Raw genomic sequence first — 16,344 nt, forward strand, 5'->3', positions numbered from 1 at the left:
TGGTTTCTGCACGAAAGAACAGAATTATAATTGGAACAAAGTGGGTGTTCAGGAATAAAATGGATGAAAATGGAATAGTCACCAAAAACAAAGCAAGGTTGGTTGCAAAAGGCTACTCACAGGAAGAATGAATTGATTATGATGAAACTTTTGCTCCAGTTGCAAGACTTGAAGCAATAAGGATTTTTCTTGCATTTGCTGCACATTCAAATTTCAAGGTATATCAAATGGATGTGAAGTTCATTCCTTAAAGGAGAGTTGGAAGAAGAGGTTTATGTGCAACAACCATCTGGCTTTGAAGATCCAGAATTTCCAAGTTTTGTATACAAGTTACTCAAGGCTCTCTATGGACTTCAACAAGCACCTAAAGCTTGGTATGACACATTGTTAGAATTTTTAATTAAGCATAGATTCACTAGAGGTACTATTGACAAGACTCTCTTCTACAAGAAACATGGTGATGATATGATCCTAGTTCAAATTTATATGGATGATATTATCTTTGGTTCTACAAATAAAAAGCTTTGCCAAAGATTCTTGAGCTTATGCAGAGTGAATATGAAATGAGTATGATGGGGGAATTAAGTTACTTTCTTGGACTTCAGGTCAGTCAAAGAAGTGATGGAATCTTCATCAGCCAAACTAAGTATGTCAAAAAATTATTGAAAAAGTTTGGTATGGTTGACTGTTCACCTACATCTACACCTATGTCTACTTCTACAAAGTTGGATGAAGATAAAAGGGCAAGAGTGTAGATATCTCAAGGTATAGAGGAATGATTGGATATTTGCTGTACTTAACTGCAAGTAGACCAAACATCATATTTGCATCATGTCTGTGTGCAAGATTTCAAGCCAATCCAAAAGAATCATATTTGATGGCTGTGAAGAGGATTTTCAGATACTTGAAAGGGACTCCAAACTTGGGATTATGGTATTCTAAGGGAACTGGTTTTGAAGATGTTGGATACACAGATGTAGATTTTGCTGGATGCAGGGTTGATTGGAAGAGCACTAGTGGAAGCTGTCAGTTTCTTGGACAAAGACTTATATCCTGGTATAGCAAGAAACAACAATTTGTATCAACTTTTACAGCTGAGGCGGAATACATAGCTGCTGGAAGATTTTGTGCTCAAGTGCTTTAGATTAGAAATTAGCTAATGGACTATGACCTAGTGTTACACAAAATTCCTATTATGTGTGACAATACTAGTGCTATATCTATTGTGGCTAATCTAGTTAATCATTCTAAAACAAAGCACGTTGATGTAAGGTACCATTTTATTAGAGAACATGCTATAAATGGTACCATTGAGCTCATTTTTGTTCCAACAGAAAAATAATTAGCTGACATTTTTACTAAACCTGTGGATGAAACAACTTTCACTAGACTTGTAGGTGAAATTAGAATGCTTAATTCTTCATCCTAAGGCAAGAACTCAGCTAATGTTTTGCAGCAGATTAATTTCTAATTAATCAAAATTCATTTGATTAAATTGGAAATTAACTGAAATATGAATTATAAATATTTCATAATCTCTGCATATTTATTTTTCAAAATTTTAAAATTTAGCTTGGAATTTTTCAATTCTAAGAATATTGTCTAAATATTAATTTACATTTTCAATATGTAAAATTAGCACAAGGCAGAATTTTAGTGATCAAGAGTATATAGAGAACTGAGTTCTCGATAAGTCTAATTGAATTATCGACAAGTCATTTTAAGACTTCTCGAGTGAGTTCTCGACAAGTCAATTTTCTGACTTCTCGAGGGACTTCTCGATAAGCTTTATTATGACTTATCGATAAGTCATTGTAGAGTTCTCTATAAGTGTTAACTCACAGAGTTCTCTGCAAGTACAATTTTAGACTTATAATTAACTCAGAACTGAAATAATTTAACTCGATAAATTATTTTAGTAAAATACTTTTGGCAAAATTATTCTGATTTTATTTGGATTTATTCAAATAAAAATTGGAAATAATTAGGTCCATTTTAGGACAAAATGAGTATTTATTTGACATATCGACAAGTCAGTTTTAGTTCTCTAAAAGAGTAAATTAAAATGACTTCTCGATATGTAATTCTCTTTTTGAAATGACTTCTCGATAAGCAAATTTCAAACATTTATTTCTGAGTTCTCGATAAGTCATTTGCTTTTACTATAAATACTCAGACATCTCGACATACACATACTTACGCCTTCGAGAACTCTAAGTGGCCTAGAATTTTCAAATCAAAACCAATTTCTCTCTCGTTTCGAACTCTTTCTCTTCAATTTTTCTTACCCATTAAATTTCATACTCTTCTCAATGGCAGCAAACATTATTGTACCCTTTATCCCAAAAGAGACCAACTTTCTTGTATTTTTAGATGCAAATCAAGCTCTTGAAGCTTTCAAAAGCTTTGTGAAGTTTCTATCTGAAATATACTTTGTGGAAGCTCTTACTGCTAATCATGTGCTTTACTTGGATGTCTTACGGGATTTCTGGAACACAACAGTAACAAGAACAGTTGTGCATGAGAACCAGGCTGCATCAATTATGATAAACTGTACAATCAAGGGCCAACAGGTGAAGATTTTTTAGAATGATGTCAACATGGCATTAAGCATTCCTACTGATAAGCTGGTGGAGGCTCCAACTCAGGATGAGCTTTATGAATTTATGGACTTATCAATTATTCTGAGAAGATTAATATATCAAGCATGAACAAAAAGAACCTGAAGAGAGAGTGGTCCTTTCTTTTTGATTCAGTGATAAGGGCTTTCACTTGCAGAAAGTCAGGGTTTGACAACATTTCTAGTGTTGTCCAAAAGCTATTTTACTCAATGGATCACAACAAGCAGATCAATGTAGGACACTACATATTGGAAGAATTGAGCACCAGGATAATAATGTCATTAGAATCAAGAGGTAAGGAAATATTTCTTCATTGATTCATTATGTCTGCTTTAATCTATAAAGTAAATGGCATACATTTGATAAATGGTGTAGATAGATCATTAATAGGAAATTGTAAGCAAGTGTCCAAAATTCTAGTTGGATCACTATTTACAAAGAACAAGGTAACTGCAAGTCTCAAAATCACTCATTTCATGATGGAGAGGTTTAAAACTTACCCTTACCCCATGCCTGACATGAGGACAAATGCTCAATCTAGTACAAAAATGGTCCCTGAACCTGTGGAAGTACAAATATAGGAACACCAACAGGGAACTTCCAATATTGAGACCCTTTCTTCTATACCAATAGCAGTTAGGAAACCAACCACTTCATCCTCCCAAAAGGGTGAAGTGAGTAAAAAGAAGAGAAAGCAAGCAAACCTACCAATTACAACTGAGAGTGGTCAGGAACAAACACCAATGGAGTCACCCTTGGTCAGAAAACCAAAGAAGGCTAAAAACTTGGAGTTGACCACTCAAGCCACCTCTGCATCCTCTCAAAAGGATGTAGTTGTAAATAAGGGACTTAAATAGACTCTAGAGGCACCCTCTCAAAATAATGTCTCTATTGAAAAGAGCATTAACCCAAATGCACCCTGTAAAGAGTCTACACAACCATCACTTGAACAAATTCAAGTGTATGGGAGGAGAAATAAGGATGGCACACACAAGGAGATCACATCTCTTGAAGCTCCCTAATCTGTTCAGGGGGAGCTGCCAACACTTAACACTGAAATTCAAAATCTTATCTCTAAAAATTTTTCTTCCTACATAGCACCTGAATCTAATTCTCAGGTGCAATCCCACTCAAGTGACTTGGTTCAAGAAACCTTGCTCACCACCCAGACACCAAATTTATATGGTGAGAGGCTACTAGCTGGGGTAGACCTTGATGATACCATCACAAACATGGGGGATTCATTAGTTTTTACTGAAGACCCCGTGGTGGTTACAGATGCACCTTCATGTGCAAATCAGTCTTCACAGGTTGTAAGGTTTGAGGGTAGTACTCCTGATGGGGAGCTATCTAAATCCTCTCCAATTCAATTGGAGGTTCCTGTCACAGGAACAACTCCCCTCAAAACCCTAGCCGAAATTGCTCTAACAATTGAATCTATGAGTACAATTGCCAATGACCCTGCTATGGGAGAGGCAAGAACATCACATTCATATGACAGTGCTTTACAAGAAGCAAAAGGGTTTCAGACTAGTGCACATGATATTAACCCAGTTAAATCCCCTCCAATTCAACTGGAGGTTCCCACCACAAGTGGTGAACAACAATATGTCATAACCACAGAGCAATCTGTGAGTCAAACTGTGACTCCTACCACAGGTGGTTCTATCACCCTAATTCCTTCTCACCCAACCAATCAACCTTCCACCTCTCAACCACAAGAACCCAACCTCATATCCCAATGGTTACAAGAAGCTGCATCTCAACCTTCCATAGTTGATGATCTTATAGTAGACCAATTTGGTGGTCTAGCTCAAATTTCACGGCAGTTTCTCACATCCAACATGTCAAATCAAGACTACCAAGCCATCATGCTATCCTACCAAACAGATGTTGAAGAATAACATGCTAAGATTGTTGATAAAGCCTGTCAGGATGCAAACTGTGATGCATGGCTGGATAAAGAATTCTCCATTAAAATGGATGTTGTGCTAGCTATATTCAGGGAGGAGTATCTAACCATCTTGGGGAGAAATGCTAGATCCTTTCCCCCACAGGAAGTCTATGATGCAGTAAATGAAGTATACAAGGCTCAAATCAAAGCTTTCTATAACTTTGGAAAATCACTTCAAATTACTCTAACTAGACATCAAGACAAGATAATAAAGATGGTTAGAGAAAAGATGGATCAAATCATTCCCTCACAGACAGAGATCAAAAATAAATTCAAAACCTTTGTTGATCAGATGTCTAGGTATGATCTAAGTGAGGTAGAAACTAGTGTCAAGAATCTGAGAACCTCTTTTGTAGCCCTGCATGACCAAGTTCGAAAATATATTACTTACTCCAATGATTCAAGACTGAAGCTGGATCAAATGCATTCTAGCAGATATACTCCTCCAACCTTGCTCATGAAATAAATTAAGAAGGTTGTGCAGGATACTTTTGGGGTCTCTACTTCCTCCACATCTCAATCCTCATCAACCATGCAAATTCAGAAACTTCAACAGCAAGTCTCTTCTCTCCAAACATCCAATGACTCATTAAATGCACAAGTACAAGCTCTCACATCCTTAGTACAGAGTCAACGAACATACATCAAAACTCTGGTGGACTCTCACAAGCATCTCCAAATGCAGAACTCTGTAGCTTTGGGAGCCATCATAAGAAAGCTCAATATCCCATTACCCTCATTACCTGAAGATGTAAGGCCAGAATTACCAACTCCTCTCCTCATGCCTGTTCCTAAGACTAAGGGGGAGATTAAAGCTAGGATTCAATAATCTAAGGATGCTAGTAAATCTAAATCTAAAGAGCCTATCATATCAATTCAAAATGGTCAAAGTTCTTCACAAACTCAATAATTTCAAGATGTGGGAAAAGAAAGACTCATTAAGGCTGCAGAAGGACCAAATCAAGATTAAGAATTCAGTGAACTTCTTGTAGTCCTGGGGATGTCTCTTTAAAATAAATACATCACTTATAAAAGAGCATTGGCCAAGACTATCAACTCCAGAAGGGAAGTGGTTGTGAATGTTGATAAATATTTACAGAAGAGGATTGTTGTTAATATAATTTATAGTGGTGTGGATAGATGTCTTCAGGTGTCTATTTCAAATCTCAGAACTCTAAGGGCATCTGACCTATATGTAGTGATTGAAGAGGTACATGTAGTCATCACAGAGGACACCCGGTTGCTTCATTAGCTCAAAAATGCACATATAGCAGTTTTTTCTGAAGCCTATCTATATCCAAATAAAAGGGTGGCCTACATCTGTCCAAGAACCAAACAATGCAAACAGCTTATTGTTCCCAAAAATTGTGTCAAATCAAATATGAGGCTGATCATGACTATTCAGACTGATCTAAATTACAAGAAGAACAAGAAGGCTGAAGATGTGGAGATGATAAGTATCCTGGACAGGTATCTACTGAATGCTGACACCATGTTGCCAAATATGCAATTCAATTTAAAAGATGATAAGGATGATGATGAGCAGAAGCATGATTAGCAAAAACCTTCTGGATCAAATACAATTCAATCTTCAAAAGAAATTGGCAGCAAGGATAACAAGAAGGATGAAAGTAAAGGTGATGAGAAGAGGAATGAAGATAAGAGAAATAAAGGAGATGAAAGAAGAAAGAAAAAGAAGGAAGATGGTTCAAGACCAGAAAAACAATCCCTACCAATCCAAATCAACCAAGCTAAACCCACTAAACCTTTTAGCTCAAACACTCAACCATCCTTCACCTCAAAGCCAAAATTCTTATATAAGCCAACTGTAAACTCTTTTCTCAAAATACCAATCACTACTAGCCAAATCAACTTAAAGAAAATCACAACCCTACCTTCATTTAAACCTCCAACCAAGATCCACTTTAAATCTGTTGGGAGAAAAACAAAGCATTTACAAGTTATTGAGAGATCTCTCTGGAATTTCTATGATCAATCTGACTTTCTGCCACTAAATTGGTGCACACAGATGAAGAATATTTTCAACAACTAGCTGAAGAAATAGTCAGAGTCTGGGTTGTATCATATACTGAAGTCAAAATTTTTTATGATGATGGTTCTTTCACTTTACTTGGAAGTATCCTAATGGACACACTTTCAACCACATAATTCAAAAGAGTGATCAGTTTGATGAAGGATAAGGATACAATCACAAGGTTCTGGAAAGCTGTATTTTGTGTATGAGTGAAAGAAAGGGATGAGAAAATTGCAAGGAAAAAGGCTAAAAAGGAAGAAAGGGATATGAAGTATGCAGAAGAACTTGCAAGAATTGAGAAAATATCAAATTAGCTTAAAGTAAAAGGGATGAGCAGACTCTTGAAAGATGGACATTTTCTGACATAAAAGTTGGCAGATTCTCCAGATTTAGAGCTAGTTACTTAAATGGTTATTCATTAGATGATTGGCTCAAGCTTGTGGAAGCTTTAAAAGGAACTGAAATTCTAAAAGAAATGGAAGTGTTAGTAACTCTTAAGGATCTTATTAGAAAGGAGCCAGGCTATGAAGATTTTATGTAATGAATGCCTTGTTAAAACTTCTATAACCACTCAATGTTAAAGATTGTAATTTTATAAATTTTTGTGTTGCAAAGATTTATTGTTCATTGTAGCTTGGGGTTAGTCTTGTTAACATGCATGAATTTGTGATAAGCAATCTTCTCACAAATTGGGGGAGATTGTTGTTCAAGACATGCCTGTACAATAACAAGACTAAGTCAAATTGACAGACCTAAGTAAGTTGTATGATAATCTAAGTTCGCATTTTGTATTATATCACTTAAGTCTGTAAAAGTGTAAATAGATTAGCCTGGAGTATTTTTTTGTAAACAATCTCAAGCCTAAGAATAAATTTTGGAAGAAGATCATGAAGATCATGCCTCAGAGTCAATGTGAAGAAGCTTGGAGTTGAATAAATATGTTTTGGTAAAAACATTATAAGTCAAGAAATCTACAAGTCACAGATTAAGTCTTATAGAGAAGTCATTCGAGAACTCCAGAATGACTTATCGAGAAGTCAAGAAAAGCTTATAGAGAAGTTTCAGAGATATCGACAAGTCAAAATGATGACATGGAGATTGGAGATATCGACAAGTCAAAAATATAACTAGAGATCTCTGAGATATCGATAAGTCAAAATATCACTAGAGATCTCTGAGATATCGATAAGTCAAAAAATCACTAGAGATCTCTGAGACATCGATAAGTCAAAACATCACTAGAGATCTCTGAGATATCGACAAGTCATTTCTTCTCTAGAAAACTCAGAGATATCGATAAGGCAAAATGAAGACATGAAGATTAGAGACCTCAACAAGCCAAATTCTCTTATAGAGAACTCAGAGACTTCGATAAGTTAAAACAACTATAGAGTAATTGGAGATCTCGATAAGTCATTATACTTATCGAGATGTCGAGTTCTCTATATAACAAACTGGAGATCTCGATGCAAAACTCAAGTATAGAATGCAGATCAGTTAAATATCCAAGATTATCAATCAACAAACAAATCGATCACTGATTTTCAAAGTCTACAAAAAGCAGTTTGAAGAGTACAAGATTAAAGGCCAAGATTAACTGCCAAAGTAAAGTCACAGACATGCATGATTTGCAAAGATACACTAAGCCAGAAATAGAAAGTTTTAGTTAACTTAAAGTAAGATTTAGTACATGCTATTGTATGCTATGTAAAACCAGTGTTTACTATTCTATAAAGTAGACACTGGATGCTTTGTTTTAGTAGTGACAAATAGATTTAAAAGTCTTGTAACTCTCAAGAGAGAAACCGAGTTCTTAACATACGAAGAACCCGGAAATTTGTAGCAAAATACTAGCTTGATTTTATATAAAATTAAGTGAGTTTTGAAAGATAGTGGGCTTATGTGCATGTTTTATTATTCCTGTTAAAACATATTATCTCTACAAGACTAATTACTTTGTTCACCATTCATAACAATTGAAAAAGCCATTAAAATTGTCTAAAACACCTTCACCCCCTCTGTGTTGTATTCATTACTTAACAAAAATAACTAAGAGCAACTCCAACAATCTCCTTACATTTTCACTACAAATAATATAAATAAATGAGCTCCTAATGATTTAGAAGCCAAAATCAAACAATTTCTCAATTTTCCTTAAACTCACTCTCTATCAATCTTTTTACTCATTAAAGTCATTTATGTTAAATAGGCGGGTAAAAAATATATAATATAATAATAGTTGAGGAGGGGGTATTCACTCCTAAAAATGAGGAAACATTCGAAACTCTAATGTCATAGAGAGGGACAAAGAGTGTGTTAGAGAGAAATTTTTATCTCAATTTCTTCAAAATTTGAATTAAAAGTCTATATAAGGATAATGTTGGAGTTGTTCTACGAATATTATAATTACATGATATATAAAAAAAATTCTAAAAAATGACCCAGATCTCATACAAGTTATTATGCTATTTATATTTATAAGCAAGTATATTTATAAGATGATATAAAAAGATTCCACTATATTTTTTTGAAATGAAACCTACGACTTGAAAACAGGCTTCATTGAAACTTGAAAGCCGTTGTTTGCACTCCAAACAAAGAATCGAATTGTATTCACAATCCAATGGGCCGCCGCTAATATTATTTTATTCCCCTGCTTGTCAGGCAAACAAATAATCCCAATATAATTTCGCATCATTTTATTAAAAAACATCATCATCTCAAATTTTATACATCTACTATACAAATCATCATCTCCCCCAAATCACAAAACCCTAATTCAAAACCCTAGCTTCTCACAATGGACCCACAAGAAGACCAAACCAAAAAGCCCTCCAAGAAGGACCTGGCCAAAGCCGAGCGTCTCCGCCGCAAACAAGAACTCGCCGCGGCCTCCGCCGCCGCCGGCGTCTCATCCGTCTCTATTGACGAACCTGACCCGCTCGCCGCCAATTACGGCGAGATTCCTCTAATTGAGCTCCAATCAAAGTCAATCGCATCTCAGGAATGGACTGAGATCGGCGCTCTCGCCGAGAAATTGAAGGATGCGAATGTGTTGGTTAGAGGAAGAGTTCATAGCATTCGTGCAGTGTCGAAAAAAATGGTGTTTGTTGTTGTGAGAGAGAAGGGATGTACGGTGCAGTGTGTGTTGACTGTTAAACCGGAGAAAATTAGTTTGCAGATGGTGAAGTTTGTTACTAATTTGAACAAGGAGTCGTTTGTTGATGTTCAAGGGGTTATTTCGGTTCCTGAGAATCCGTTAAAGGCGACAACTCAGCAGGTACATTTTTCGATTAGTTACTACATTTTGTTTACGATATTAGTTAATAATGTCGATCAGTTTAATTTCTCGTCTTAGTTGATGATTTGTTTTTAGAAGTTATATATTTAATTTCGTGGAATGTAAATGTGATGTGATTTATGTTTGGTATCTCTTAAGAAGTAGGAAGTCTATATTGAGAAGTCTCGGAATTGAGGATATTTTGAGGTTTGCTTGGGGAATTTAATTTACTTTGTGTGAATTCTGGGATTATTTTCCATTGTACAGTTAGGAGAACTACACAACGAAATAGTGTGGCAGAGTATGTTGACGATAAGAGGCCACTTTCTACAACTTAAAACTGAAGATGTAAAATGTGTATGTGTGTGTCTGTTTATGGTTTAAGTATGTTTTAGTACAATGGTAACTTGTCTGTTTTGAATTATTTGTTGTTTTGAGACCACGAGGGGAAAAACTTTCGGGAGTATGTGCTTTGTTTATGGTGTATGATGATAATTTGAATTGGGATAGACGGAGGGAATGTTAGGTATACTCTCTGGATCACAGAATGTCATCACCAACTATGATTAAAGAAAGACGAAATCAACTTGTGAAATAATTTGTACATAATACAAACATATACTGATATAATTATATAAAAAGATAACTAGTAGAACTTGTGTTCCCGGGTATGGTGTTTATTAGTTTCTCTACGCAGCTCATCTATGGGTCGATGTCTGGTCAATGTTGAACCAACAGTTCGGTACTTTATGATTATATTTTAGTTTACACATTGTTATGTTTTATGACCTGTATGTGTATATGAACATGTGATTGACGATTGGCCGCAGGTGGAAATTCAAGTTAATAAGATATATTGTGTCAACAAGGCTCTACCAACATTGCCTATCAATATCGAGGATGCAGCTAGAAGTGAATCAGAAATTGAAGCAGGTTTACAGGTGCATTTTCTGTTTGATCTTTATCTTAATTCATAGGTGTATAGAATCCAGCAGTTTGATATTGCACCAACTTGCTTATAATCAAGTTTTGTCAATGATTGGTTATTGGAAATTTTAGGCCGGTGAACAGTTTGTTCGCGTTAATCAGGATACCCGTTTGAACAACAGGGTTCTTGATCTGCGCACACCTGCTAATCAAGGGATCTTCCGCATTCAGTATCAAGTTGAAAAGGTCTTGTTGCATCTCTGACTAAAAACTTATTTTCCTTAATGGTATCTGATGTTGTGTTTTCACTATTTAAGTAATGTAGTTGCCTTCTTTATAATTTTGTTTGATTAAACTATTGCTAGTCTTAAATCTTTGTAAGCTGCATTATCTTAGCCATGGATGAAGTTAAGTTGCAATAGAAAAATGACTTTGGATACTATTTTCTTCAGATTTTCCGGCATTTTCTGGAGGATGAGGGTTTTGTTGGTATCCATACACCAAAATTAATGGGAGGCTCTAGTGAAGGTGGTTCAGCTGTGTTTAGGTTACAGTACAAAGGAGGGGTACCTGCTTGCTTGGCACAGTCACCTCAGCTTCACAAACAAATGTCAATCTGTGGTGATTTTGGGCGTGTTTTTGAGGTTGGTCCAGTTTTTAGGGCCGAGGATTCTTTTACACACAGACATTTATGTGAGTTTACAGGTCTTGATGTTGAGATGGAAATTAAGCAACACTATTCTGAGGTATAATAACTATGTTAAATTCATATACCTGTAGTAACAACATGAAAGGAAGTTGTGCTAAGAGCCGTAATACATGCAGGTTATGGACATTGTGGATCGCTTATTCGTCGCAATGTTTGACCATTTGAAGCAGAACTGCCAAAAGGAGCTTGAAGCAGTTGGGAAGCAGTACCCATTTGAGCCTCTAGAGGTTTAAGTTTAACTTTTTTTTAGATAAATGTTTTTAAAGCATTAACAATTCTTTCGTGCGAAAAGAAAGCAAACTTCAACTCTGCTGTTTATGCTGGAATTGAGAAAGTGCAATAGATGATATAGTAGAGCTGAGTTATGTTTCTTGATTCAGATTTGACTTTACTGATTTGTTTTGTTCTGTATTATGCAGTATTTGCCAAAAACTTTACGACTTACATTTCAAGAAGGGGTTCAGATGCTAAAGGTATGATTGTTATACCTTTATATATCATCTAGGGTTCACCCAATAAGACATAGTTGATGTGTGATTTCACTTGCATCCTGTTCCCAACCTGATCACAATTCTATCTTGTGTTGTTAAATAAAATAAGATTAAGTTGTGTTTTTGACTTTTAAAATATTTTCCAGGATATATAATTTTCCTGTGTTTCTTTGGTTTCTGGAAAATATTTTCCTGAAACTAAACTTTTCCTTTAAATGGAGCCTAAAACCCTATACTTGCGTTTTTATCTATCTGCCTATGTACTTTCCAAGTTAAGCTCAAAAAGAGTGCAATTGGAATTGGATTTGGAGTTATTCTGCTATAGAAAAACAGATTAAAACACAATTTAGTGAAGAACTTTGTGGAAGCTACTGACAATTTCCTCCGAGATAAAAATTACAATGTAAAGTCACCAGCTTATAGTTTTGTCTTCTGTATTGTGATGTAATTATGGTGTGGTAGTAGTGTCCTAATGAAAAGACATGTTAGTTTCCATTTAGCATTCTGAAGTTAAATCTGTTAAGACTAATTTATGATAATTCCTTGAGCATAAGATTCTTGAGTTGGTACAAACTACCATTACGAACTATATTCTTTTAGCTATACGCAAAATATCGTGGAAAGCATTTAAGAGTTTCATGGAGGTCTTTTTGTCCAACACAACTGTTACATCTTCAGTAGTACATTAAATACTAGCTGGGAAAAAGTTAAGTCAGACGGAGTTGATTATGGATCACAATTAATTGGCAACTTAAATTATATGGATTTGCTAAATGGTGGTAGCTAGATTAATCTACGGTAGTTAGGTACTTAAGTTCAATATTTAGACAACTTGTATTGTGTGCACTACTGTACTGGCTAACAACTACCTACCTACTTAAACTATAGTTCTTGCTCACCCGGAGGCGCATACTATTGTTTCAAAAATATTTCCAATTTCTGCTTATAACAGTTCAACTGTTGGTAAAAAACAGGTAGAATCGATACTTGGGAAAAATGTCCTTACAATTTATTAATGGTCAAAAAAGCTACTTCTATGCTAGTACATGCCCAAGTCTTGCAATTCGTGGATCTCAGTAACAGTGACTGATGAGTACTTTTTATACATATCATATAATATTAGTAAATTTCTATCTTTATAAAGTAGTTTTATATGACCATAGAAGTCAATATCTGATTGGGTGCATAGTGGCATCTCGTGCCATATATTACACTAGCTGTCTCCATTATTATTTCATTTTAAGGTTAATCATTGTTGTGTTTAATGACATTGAAAAGATTACTCTTAAGTTGTGGGTTTCACTTCATATTAATATGATACATCTTTTCTCAGGAAGCAGGGGTTGAAGTTGATCCCCTGGGAGACCTTAACACAGAGGCTGAAAGAAGACTTGGCCAGCTTGTTTTCGAAAAGTATTGGAAATTTACTGTCATTCTCTATTCTTGATTTTGGACCTCATTTTTTTCGAGTAATCAAATTTAAATATATTGGTCTGTAGTTGACAATGTCTTTTACCTAATATACAGGTACAAAACTCAGTTCTATATACTTCACCGCTATCCATTAGCTGTTCGACCATTCTATACTATGCCTTGCCCTGATGATAGTGCATATAGCAATTCATTTGATGTCTTCATTCGAGGTAAGTTGCTTGACATTGAAGGCTCGTTTATGTTTATTTAGGTGCAGGACCACACTTGTAATTTTTCTATATATCAGTTTGAGTACTTACCTATTTGTACATTTATATTGCAATGTTTAATGCAATAACATTTAATTAATTTAGGTGTCATCACTTAGTTGAGGCATGCAAAGTTATTTATAGGTGTCAGTTAAGCACCTGAGTATTAAAAGTTTGGTTGAACCAAATTAATGTTTTTGCTACTTATATGACGAGGAATTTTTTTTTTATATGTTTTCTCTGAGATTATATGCTTTTTTTATGGCAGATATATCTCTCTTCCTCTCTTAATTCAGATATAGATATGAAGTTGTTGCACTTTGGCTATCCATGTGACCTTGAGAGGAATTATATTTGCCAACATACACAGTAGATGCATATCACCATTTAATTACCTGACACCACCTGGTCGTATTAGCAGACTGAACATCCAGTTGAATAACAAAGACAGTGTAATATGTAGTCTGATGTTGTGTTATTATCAAGAATTCAGAGTGGTTTCTTCTGGAATGCCTAGCCGTTGTTTTATGTCCTTTTTCTCTTTCTATCCTTGCATGTTAATATCATCCTGTACTTTCTAAGATTAAATAAAATTCTTGTACATTTTTTAAAGTTTATCAACAAGGGTAGTCAAACTACACAAGTCTTTGCTAAGTTAACTTGCCATGTTTTTTTAGACTTCAAAACTGTGACAGTTTCTTTCTCAATGTCGTTGGGCAAGTATGTAGTTGCACTAATTTCATTGCTTAATGTTTTTCTGCAGGAGAGGAAATAATTTCAGGAGCTCAGCGTGTTCATGTTCCTGAATTTTTAGAAGAACGCGCACAAGCTTGTGGGATAGATGTTAAGACCATATCAACCTATATTGATTCATTTAGGTATTTTCCTTGTTCAAATTGTTTGAGCTTTATTACATGCCTAATATTAGTACAAATCGTCTTCATTAAGGTCATAGCAAATTTGGTTCATCTCATAAGGTGTAATATTTCAAGTTATAATTTAAATTTCGTCGAAAGGACTCGTTTACCAAAATTACAGTGCATTAAGAAACCCAAAGTTTAATGAATAATTGCTAAAATAAGGTAGCCATATATGTGTATCTTCTTTTCGAGTATTCACCTGTAGATATTTGATATAATGGTTTAGTATACATGTTTACTTCAGCTGATGTTAAGTTTCATAATCCCCCACATTAAGTTTCCCCATGGTCAAGGCAGGCTACCAGGCTACAGTGATGAAGATCAAGAGATGATCCAAAAGTTGCTAATATCTATGATTTAAGTGTACATTTTAATCTCGTTTAAATTGATAGAAATAAGCTTTTTAAATATATATAAATATTATGTTAGATAAAAACAATTAATATTTTAGATCCGTGCTTCCTTGTCACGGATAATTAGGCATTATTTCTCCTGTAACATTAGTACATTACTAATTTGTATTCTAATATAATGTACTGATTATATAACTTGGATTAATAGGTTTTTCTAGGTAGAGGTTCTTTATTTAGTTTATGATGTGTATTGTCTACCACTCCCTAGTCCCAATTTATTTGTCCAGTTTGATTTTTGCACGTAATTTAAGGTGCATTGACCGCATAGTTCTGTCGATTATTTTTAAATTTTTTTTTGTGAATAAAAATTTAGATCTTAAATTTTTGTTCACAAAAAGAAAATTTGAAAAATAATTAATGGAGCTATGCGATCAATGCACCTTAAATTACGTGCAAAAGTCAATCTCGACAAGTAAATTGGGACGACGGAGGGATATCATTTACTAATACCATGTGTGCGTGCACGTGCTTGGGTCTGCGTGTGTTGTGTACATTTTTTTTTTGAAATAATATACTGCAAGTATTTTTTTAACTGTTATAATCTGTCACTGTTGAAGGTATGGTGCACCTCCCCATGGAGGGTTCGGTGTGGGATTAGAGCGTGTGGTGATGCTGTATTGCAACCTCAACAACATCCGCAAGACATCACTTTTCCCACGTGACCCACAAAGGATAGCTCCGTAAATGTTTCAGCGTTTTCTTAAGCCACTGTGGGTTCTCTTACATTTATGTTCCGAGATTGAATATCATTCAAATGCTAAAAGCAGACAATTCTTTTTAAATGAAAGTTACCACAATATGCTTTTCCCCTCCTACCAAGTGAAACTCTACTGAAATGACCTTGTTATGTATCTATTTATTCGCAGATCCGGTTGTTGGATTTATAATGATCAGGGCAAACTGAATTTCTCTCCATGACAACTGTCATGGGTTTCTCTGCCCTCTTGTACAAGTATATAGAGCTTCTTATAAACAAAGATGAGAGAATTAAAGGGTGCCGCCTTAGTGGTGGTAGAGGCTCTGTGTACTAAAAACTCGCTAGTTCCTAAGAAACACCTTTCTTTCCATTAGCCATTAAACCTCATTATACTCCCCTTGATAATATCAGTGTTTTAAAAATTTCTGATTCAACCGATTTATCCCCGATCAATCCCTACAAAGTATTCAACTGATTTTTTTTTTGAAATCGGATTAATTTTGACGAAGTTTTCTTTATTGGTGTATATATAATTATTTATTTATTAAAATTAAAATACTATATTAATCTAAATATGAATAAGTATAGAAATTATAATATAATAAATAACTAATA

At 34.9% G+C, this 16,344-nt stretch overlaps 1 protein-coding gene across 1 annotated transcript; it reads left to right on the top strand.

The window, feature by feature from the left end:
• The first annotated feature begins 9,201 nt into the window (after positions 1-9,201).
• LOC141699973 (aspartate--tRNA ligase 2, cytoplasmic-like) lies at positions 9,202-16,116 on the top strand. The gene is made up of 10 exons (XM_074503758.1): positions 9,202-9,890; positions 10,721-10,831; positions 10,950-11,063; positions 11,270-11,563; positions 11,643-11,753; positions 11,946-11,999; positions 13,351-13,430; positions 13,545-13,660; positions 14,463-14,577; positions 15,590-16,116. Exons 1-10 carry the CDS (start codon positions 9,411-9,413, stop codon positions 15,714-15,716), a joined length of 1,602 nt encoding a protein of 533 aa, XP_074359859.1. The 5' UTR covers positions 9,202-9,410; the 3' UTR covers positions 15,717-16,116.
• Positions 16,117-16,344: the final 228 nt, after the last annotated feature.

Source organism: Apium graveolens, unplaced genomic scaffold (assembly GCF_009905375.1).
Source record: "Apium graveolens cultivar Ventura unplaced genomic scaffold, ASM990537v1 ctg1590, whole genome shotgun sequence".
NCBI lineage: Eukaryota > Viridiplantae > Streptophyta > Magnoliopsida > Apiales > Apiaceae > Apium > Apium graveolens.

What these genes read in the sequence shown, in the direction of transcription:
- LOC141699973 (XM_074503758.1), top strand. Translation starts at nt 9,411, where the DNA reads ATGGACCCACAAGAAGACCAAACCAAAAAGCCCTCCAAGAAGGACCTG. An exon ending in TTAAGCAACACTATTCTGAG is followed by an intron (nt 11,564 to 11,642) that starts GTATAATAACTA and finishes TAATACATGCAG; the next exon opens with GTTATGGACATTGTGGATCG. An exon ending in GGCCAGCTTGTTTTCGAAAA is followed by an intron (nt 13,431 to 13,544) that starts GTATTGGAAATT and finishes CCTAATATACAG; the next exon opens with GTACAAAACTCAGTTCTATA.